Below are 9271 nucleotides of genomic sequence, written 5' to 3'. Positions count from 1 at the left end.
ATCTTTACTTTGCATTTATTTACAGCAGCTGCTATCTCAGTGTTTCTTACAGATCTGGGGAGGTGTTCTCGGTTCCATTCTAACGCTGTACGCTATGGTACAATGGCGGGGAGTGGTCCGTAGAGGCGGGCTGTACATTGCTGTAGTACCATTAGTTGCTGGGGCCATAGCTGATACCTTGTATTTTGTAAGTATTTACGTCGTTCAACTTGGTGATAGCAAATTCACTTCATGAATATACCCAGTCTGCATATAGTTGACAAAAGAGAGCAAGGGCAGCTAAGGTAAGTTTTTTTTTCAAAATATCTGTCAAAAGTGAGTGGGAGTCGCGACAATGAGGTCTCTGTACAAATAGGCAAAAGAAAACACCGACTCCTAATTCATCCTTAATGCAAACAAACTGAATCAAAATTACTCCATCCGGGAGTATAAGTTGAGTTGAGTTCGGGAGCTATAATGCCACAATCAGACAGACAATCTCTTGGATTTTTTTCCGTCATAACTATCTACATCTGACATCTACGATGTTCAATGAAAACTTTTTCCAAACCAACTGTGATAACACGCTATAAGAGCTAGTTGTTGAATAGTTTATTTACCGTGCAAAGTTTCTCACACGTTACCAGCCTGTCTGAAGCCGTCTGACACTTTATTAAACATTGGATTGTTCCAGGCCGCGTGGTTCTCCACTCTCCACGCTTTGGCGGCGGAAGCTGGGACACTCGGATTGACACTACCTTTGTCTCTCAGAGAAGAACGGATCATCAAAGCTTTCATTTATTCAGCGGTTTCATTAAAGGTACTGCTCAGGACTTTGATTTGGGAAAATTGATCTCAATAAGTGTAGAGTATAAATAATAAATGTGGACTTATAAAATCAAAATTGATCATAGAATGATTTAAAGACTTTCGTACAAAAATACACAATATTATATTAAATATTTTTATAAGCAGCTTACGAAAGATGCATTACTACAGGTGCTGAAAATTGCTTGGATCAACTTCAATCAATGTCGGTGCGATATATTCTTTTTGGACTGGTCTGAATATAATGCTCCATTTAAAGGTATATTTTTAACTTATGACTTGCAAACGAATTATACATATATATTTATTCTTGAAGCCTGATAGCTAAAGCACCTACATAAATTTGACACTGTTCGAGTGAAATATATATGCAAATAATCCGTACATTGTTGTGATGGGTTTGCATTTTGGCAAGCGTGATATTTGACACAAAGCTTCACTGGCAACTTGCAGTAAGTATATTCCTTTACATATGAAACCAGACAATATTACATTTCGGTAGGGTCTTATGAGAGGTCCAACAAGTGGCGAGCCACCTCGCTGGCGCGGGAGTGGAGCTCCATGCAGACCATGCGAAGAGTGCCGCTGGGGTTCACCGCCACTCTAGCCCTGCTTATTTTACATGTAAGTATGAAGGGGGTCGAAAATGGTCTGAATTGCTTCGAGAAAAGGATGATACGGCTGTGACGCTTTTTGCTCGACTTGGTGGGGGCAAGAAGGGTGCAAACTTTTTTAAACGATTGTTTGGGCAGAGTTAGTCAATACAATAGTCGATATTGGATTTATGAAAGAAAATCCGATTTTCTGTGAAAATGGTTTTGGGTAGATACATTTCACAGCTCGGGGCTTAACAAACATGTATGTTACATGCACAAAGACACCCAGAATCAGGACAAGCATTTGTGGATACAAAATGCTTGACCGAACAAGCCGAGAGCTCAGTTTGGCATGGTGCAGACATTTTGAAACAATATTTTATTTTTCCAATCAGATTATGTCGCCTTGGCAATCCTACCTGCCTCAAAGCCAAGGCTACAATTGGGCGCTAGCCACGATCGCCTGGTGGACGGCGTACTGCACGCTGCTGCTAACACGATGGGTGGTTAACCGAGTTCGAGGTCCACCTACAGATGACTTGCCGAAGATTTGTGCTAATGTTGGCTTTTCTTTATTAGTGTTTGAGGAAGATTGCTATGCACATTACGTGCATGGAAGGTAGGTTTGAAGGCTTGTTAACAATCTTAAAATTAATAGCAGAAATTTTGAGAATGGCAGAGGCCCATATCCTATAGAAGGTACCGTCTGCCAAATTCGATGAGTGGCTGATATAATTATGTCTACTAGGTATCTTTTGGTATCGAAATAGGCTGGATATTTTTATTACCTTTTTAATTGTTCTTCCTTTATTTCAGTATCAATTTTCGTATAGTAATATAATTTATCGAAATGTTTATCACTAACAGTCCATGCTTGAAAAATGTCGCATATTTTTTAAGTTTCAAATTTGTATTGTTTATTTTTGTCAGGAATGATGATTCCAAGGATTTAAGATCAATGGCTGGTCCTCTAGCGACGTGCCGGGTGGTGTGTGCTCCGCAACTAAGGTATACTTCTTCATTATGTCGTATTTAATAAAAAAAAAGGATTCTTGCACTAACAACGATTGTCATTTCAGGGTCGTGTACAAACAATTATCTCTCTCCATACCAGGTAACAAACGTTTTAAAATACATAACCACACATTACTACATTTTAAGAAAGTAAATTGAAATCGCATGACAACTGTTATTGGATCCAGTATTGAAAAGTTTTTTACCTATAAGATGGTCTTTCCCATTATTTAGTAACTTAATAAACGTAAAGAACTACGCTAACGATGTCTTTTTTTAGGTTTAGGTGAAACCGATACTCGTCAAGCTTTATTATCTCGGTTCTTGGCAGCGTTCTTCGAAAGGGTACGTTTTCTATTTGTAGTAGCACTTTTGTTTGTGGGAGAACAACTGGCGCTAATATTAGCCTATATAATATTCATGTTTGGGTACAGTTTTTGTGAATAGAATTACTCGTATACCTACTCGTGATTTTGTATGATATTAAACTTTTTATTAAACAAATATAGGGATTTTGTATTTTTGAAATGCATATTTTAGAATGATTAGGTAATTTAAATTTCGTTAGTTTCAAAGTTTTCCCATAAATTACCCCTATATTTTGGTATTACATCCATACAAACATCGGTAAAATTTAATAAATTGGTCTTTCCAGTTACGAAACTCAGAGAAACAGCTAGTAAAAAATAAATTAATCAGCAGATTACGAACGCAATTACAATGCTACAAGCACAGAAGGCACGATAAGAAGAAAAGATCCCAAGAGTGACTGTGTGCAATAACAATAAATTTTAAAATACTTGAGCAATATTTATAAAACTTGTTCTAAATAATTTGTTTTGTAAACAAATACACTGAATTTTAGGCTCTAGACGGTCTTAGCTGGGTTGCCAGTGAGCGTACCGTTCTGGAACGCCTTCTGAACGTGGAACTGACGACACGGGAAGCTGGCAACACCAGCACATTGCTATATGACCCCGATGATAACACCTCTTCCTGTTTCGCTGTTACTTGGTAAGAATATGAGAGTATTTCTTCTGAAGCCAAAACTATCTTTGGTATTGAAAACCTGTTTTGTGAATGATACTTTCCAAAAACACATTTGGCCATAACCTTTTAATGATAACTTACAAAGGATTACAAAAGAGAACTCAACCTTTGTTCCCTTTTTTTGCCAGAAGAGGAATTCTGGTAGCCCAAAGGACTGACTTCCTTCTATTTCATACAATCTCTACTAGAACCACGTGTATTTTTCCAAGGTGGGGAGAAGAATGGAGTTTGTCAACGTTTGATGCTATGCTGTTCAGTTGTGTCTTGGTAGCGACAGATGACGCCCTTTTGGCTGCATTAGTCACTCTTATTGTGTGGCAGGTGAGAACGTTTTTATCTCATTGAATAAACCCTATCTGTCAATATAGAAGCTTAGTGAGTAGACCCCCAAATGCCGTTTGGTACTTTTTATTGGATCTAATCTGTCAGTCAGCGTTCCTGTTGTAACTGAATTCGTTTTTTTCTTGGTGGCTAGTATTTTGCCTTAGTTTTTGCTTTTTCAAGCTTGAAGTAGATTTCGGCACTCGACTTCATAGCTGGGGAAAGTCCATGAAATCTTCTGTGGGAAATGGAAAGGCTTCGTTCTGGCCATTGAAATTCGATCCAAGATACTGAAATCCAATTCACAAATTGAATTAACAAGTCCACCTGGGTATGTCTGATTAATTTCTAATTAATATCTCCAAATACACCTACGAGTAAATACGTATTTTTCATCAAAGACGAGTCTTCATAAACAAAGTCAAAACTTCAGAGATCTTTTATTGCGAGAAAAGTAATTTATCTTAGGGGAGTTCAACATAGAATGGTTTCTGTATAAGATTCCAAATACTCCAGTATAAATAGAGATATGAAAGCAATCCTATAAGTCAATATAAGATTTCAATAAGTTAACCCCGTAAACAAGTTAATACCAAAAATAACTTTGACTTATTTTTCTAATATTTAAGGTAAGTTGGTATTGTACACATTATTTCATGGCTTCTTCCATCCATCCATATTTATTTGTGACTAGCTGTTACCCGCGACTTCGTCCGCGTGGTTAGAAAATATAACGTAGGATTTTTTTTAAATCGGATTAGTTTTTTGCGTTTCTGCCCTTAGTTGTAACATATTTCATTACTGATCTACTCCTATTAATCATAGATTGATAGTAGATATATATCCTATTGCCTTCCTGAGTTAATGGACTAACACTGAAATATTTTTTCATACCGCTCAGTAGTTTCTGAGATTAGGGCGTTCAAGCGTGACAAACTCTTCAGCTTTATAATATAAGTAGGTATGTGTAGGTTATGTGCGTGCATATAGGAAAAAATTAAACTTAAGGATTTTTTTTAAATAATATCATAAAGAGGTAAAATTTGTGAGTCTGTGACATTGGGGGGATAATCTCAACATATGCTGAACCGATTTCGAAAATTCTTTTACTAATAGAAAGTCATGTTATTTTTTTTCACCTCTGGCAAGTCACTTTTCTTCAAAGATTGGACAGGGTTTTTCATACACACTGTATATACCCAAACAAAGTCGTCTAATAGCGTGGGGGACGTGGCAGCAAGTCCTCAAGATGATGGTAGTGTTTCAATCCTTTGCTCACCGATCGCGTGCTTCTGCCGGTCAGAAATATGAGCCGGTGGGTCATTTTCTCGTGCTGTTTTTGGTCATGATAATTCGATACGAAATATATTTGTAAAACCTTTGGTTAATTTTTAGGCAATCATGACCAATAAGGTGGTAAACTTGGGCTTGCACATTCAATGTCAGCATAAATCGGCCTTCTTAAATCTGTTGCACCAAAAAATGGAATGTGAATGGTCACCGCTTAGCAGTCTTAATATTTCTGAAGGATTTTTAATATTTCAATACGTACTTTCCCAACTGTGAACCGTTTGTTTCTTTTTGCCATTTAACACCTTTATAATATATACCGAACCATATCTGATGTCGGAATCTGTAGCGCAGTCAATCAAAGGAGTATAGGAAAATGCACTCCGTTCCTTATCAACCTAAGAAAGGCCACCATGCCTTGCGGCAACATTTTGAGACACATCCGATACGTTATGCCAGATGATTTCGACATTGTTCAAAGAATGTCGAAGGCGATCAGAATTCAAATGTTCGTTGCGCTCTTTTTCTGTCTCTTAATGCCGTTCTCCAGTTATTCTTTCTTTCTGACTTTCTAATTGATTATGAATATTTTAGTGTGTGAGTGTTCGGTATAATTTATGTTTATCTCGGTCAAACTGTTGACCATCACGTTCATCACTTGTTTCAAAAGACTTATTAGTAGATATGCAAATTCGCTGAGAACTCAAGCATAATTTTCTCTTAGTAAACGTCTCCGACTCGCGATACAATGCGTGACGTTCACGATCAGTGGACTGTCGCGCATCATGTTCTGCCCTTGCCTCTAGAGATCTAGAAGCAGATGCATAGATACGCTGAGATATCAAACGCAATTAACGCTATGGAGCGAGTTGCAGCCTGATGTTCCCGAACAGCACCAACTCTCTCCTGACGCTCTTCGATAGATTCTTGAGACCTTATGATCCTCCATATTTTAGCTCCTTTGAAACGTTGGGAAAGATTTACCTTTTTTTAGTCATGGTTATAGTTTTGTTGCGAAGTTACCTGATCAAGTAAAATGTAAGTGACTGGTCCGCTGGCTACTACGTAGGTTTTATGACAATATATAAAACAATAAAGATTTCTTTCAATTTACTTTTCAAACTATGACAGACATCAAAATATGTCAAATGTTTGACAGGAAAGTAAGGTAAAGGCACCTAATTCCGCGGTGCTTTCATTATAAATTAAAAGAACATTATCAGTAGAATTGGCAATTTTTATTAGAAGTGTTATTTATCTTAATTTTGAAATATACTCACAGATTGACTGTATAAAAGATAAAAAATGTTAAATAGTGTAAAATGTAAAGAAGTCTGAGGCACCTTATTCCGATTTAAAAAAAAAAAATTCCAATGCATTTTGTTCCTAATTCTGAGTGTAAAAAATCTTTATTGTCTTTGGATATTAAATCAATCTTAGTATTTAAAAGGCTCGGTATTTAAAAACTGAATTTTCTCCTCAATTCGTGAAGAAATACTCAAGAGTTTAGTGTTTTCGATAAAAAATATAAACCTCATAATATTTTGAACTAAACAAAAACTCACACAATATAAAACTATCATCTTAAACACTATTTAGCAAGTTTAGTATGAAACATGCATTCAAGTAGCTGCTAGCCTTAAACTGAGCGATTATTAAAAAACCTACACATACTAAAGCCATCATTAATTGTAAGACTATTTGTGTGTGTACATAAATTATTAAAAAAACAGCTAAATTATTAATTAAATAAGACCTTGCTTTGATAAGACCGTTTTTTTTTACAATATCGAAATATGGTGCCTTTACCTTAGTAAATTAAATTTGTTATTTTTTCGCCTTTTCCGCATTTTTTTCGAATTTTCTCACCGTTTAAACCTTCCCTGGACTTCTACGAATACTTCAAGACTAAAAAAAGCCAAATCGGTTCAGCCGTTTTCGAGTTTTAGTGAGACTAACGAACAGCATTTCATTTTTATATATATAGATTCTTATTTGTTCTCAGGTAGCGATGCAACTCCGAAGATGGTTCGGAAACCGAAATCAAGTAGAAAAAACGGAAACTGAACTAAAATAGTATTGCCGAGTGTGGCAGCAAGAGTCGCAACGCAGTTGTCACTTGGTCGTTTTAAAATGCGGCAACATATCGTGTATATTTTTATCTCTATTTTCAGTGAGATTTTAGTTTCACATCAAACTGTCTATGATTATGAGACTTCTGCTGGAGATGGAGAAGCTTTGAACCCATTCAGAGACATTCCGCCTAAGCCTTTAGGTGAGGCAGATTTCGAAAAATTTACAAGTATACCTAATGCTACCTCTAGAAAAGAGGTTCCATTACCTCAAGGGGCTTTCTTTGATTTTCTCTCAGATATCAGTAACGCAATTTTATCACCAAAATTTAAAAAAGAAAAAATTGGTCCTTATTTTAAAATACTGAGCAATTGCCTCGAAGGCTTGGGAACAGATTATCTACAAAAAAAATGGATAAGCAGATTCCGAAGAAAGTTGATAAAATACAAAAATTTAAATAAAAACACGCTGAAAAGAAAAGTGCTTAAGTTTTTGAAGTTCATATCTGATGGTAGGCCGTATAAAAATAAATATTTTAGAGCTATGAATTCTATATACAAAATGAATCATGTCATAAAAATGGACGACTATGTCTACGAACTCAAAAGATACGGAATGGGTAAGACTGAACACATAGGACAGAAAACAAGAGACGTGTTCGAAATTGTGGTGTTTGGAACATATCACAAACAACGCTATAGAGTCAAATATGATATCGAGTTGCATTTCAAAACGGCCGTACTAGAGTTTTGGGAAGAAAGACTTAATTTATCTGCTTTTAATTTCACAACCCGTAGACCGTGGAATTGAACGTTGAACTTAATCGTCCGTTAAAGTTTTTATCAGTATTCGAGTAAAAAGTATTACCTATTGAAAATATGATTACCACATACATATTGTTATTTTTTACGTTTTCTCTACGGTGTGGCACTCCCGTGAGTATTAGAGGACTGACGGACAATCAACCCGGTAATCCGTTTCTGTCAGAATACGGTTCTGTCGCAAGGTCCGATGTAGACAGTGAAGGTATTTTTGAAAGGTTCGTAAGAAACTATCTATTTATGTTGTCTACTGCTTTTTTCCCCAAAGATCTCATTAAATACTTGAGAATAGTAGAGAAAGAACTGAGAAAAATGGAATTTACGTATACAGAAAAGTTAGCAAATAAGTTTAAATCTGTAATAAAAATGGATCGTGACGAGGCGCTTGAGTTAATTGCCTCGTACCAAGAAGAATATGATAAAAGGTCAGAGGTTATACAAGAATTCCTGGAAGCCATGAATGAGGTATTTACAATGCAACAAAATCAGCAGTTTGATGATTACATACAAGACTTAAAAGAGTACGCCAGTAGCTTGAAACTTACCATACGAGATGAGACCAGAAAACTCTTGAATGATGTCATTGTAAACAATATTGATAAGTTAAGCGAACATGATAAAAGAGAGTTGGAAAGGAAACTTAGACATGCGATAAAGGACTATAGAAATTACCGATAAGTGGCCTCGCTACACAAAATCATGATCGTCGAATCAAGTGAATACAGGAGGACCTATATTTTTAATAACTTATGATTGTCTTTGAGAATGTTATTTTGTACGGCCAGATGAAGTATTCAGATAATACCGCGTATATTATCGACATACCCATTCAGTAAGGTTCCCGTGTCATAAATTAAAATTCATTTACGGAACTTACTCATTTATTGCCATTGTGTTTTAATAATCTTTGTACTTATACAACATGTTTTGGTAATAAACAGACTTGTCACACGGTGTTCGTTTTATTTGGTATTGGAATGTTCTCCAAATAAAGTACTGAAGTTAGTTTAGTCGAAATCTAATTCAGTAAACTATATTATTATGAACACAATACAACTAACATAATTATCTATCTACTTTTCTAAAACATAAACCTAGGAAGTTAAGGGCATCCTGTATTATGGCAAAAAAAGAAAAAAAATATGTACTAGCTTAATATGGAAAACATTCCAATCAATTCCAATATAAAATGAAAAAAAGGTACTTATCTATTTTGTACTAAATAAATACTATTTGTAATCTGTAGAATGTTGTTTTTTTTTCTTTCAGTTACCAATCATGACATAGACATTTTTAAAT

General features: G+C 35.6%; 1 protein-coding gene across 1 annotated transcript; it reads left to right on the top strand.

The window, feature by feature from the left end:
- On the top strand, positions 1–9158 carry LOC113505413 (meckelin-like). The gene is made up of 11 exons (XM_026888089.1): positions 1–187; positions 674–799; positions 979–1066; positions 1310–1431; positions 1799–2022; positions 2334–2411; positions 2483–2517; positions 2698–2762; positions 3283–3431; positions 3677–3788; positions 7084–9158. Exons 1-11 carry the CDS (start codon positions 95–97, stop codon positions 7153–7155), a joined length of 1164 nt encoding a protein of 387 aa, XP_026743890.1. The 5' UTR covers positions 1–94; the 3' UTR covers positions 7156–9158.
- The last annotated feature ends 113 nt before the right edge of the window (positions 9159–9271 follow it).

Source organism: Trichoplusia ni, chromosome 2, assembly GCF_003590095.1.
Source record: "Trichoplusia ni isolate ovarian cell line Hi5 chromosome 2, tn1, whole genome shotgun sequence".
In the NCBI taxonomy this organism is placed as follows: Eukaryota; Metazoa; Arthropoda; class Insecta; order Lepidoptera; family Noctuidae; genus Trichoplusia; species Trichoplusia ni.
The sequence above is the reverse complement of the archived record's forward strand: the minus strand, read 5'-3'. Positions and strand labels throughout refer to the sequence as shown.

Coding starts and splice junctions, on each gene's coding strand:
- LOC113505413 (XM_026888089.1), top strand. CDS start 95: ATGGTACAATGGCGGGGAGTGGTCCGTAGAGGCGGGCTGTACATTGCT. Junction 2,412..2,482: donor GTGTGTGCTCCGCAACTAAG/GTATACTTCTTC, acceptor TTGTCATTTCAG/GGTCGTGTACAAACAATTAT. Junction 3,432..3,676: donor TCCTGTTTCGCTGTTACTTG/GTAAGAATATGA, acceptor TATTTTTCCAAG/GTGGGGAGAAGAATGGAGTT.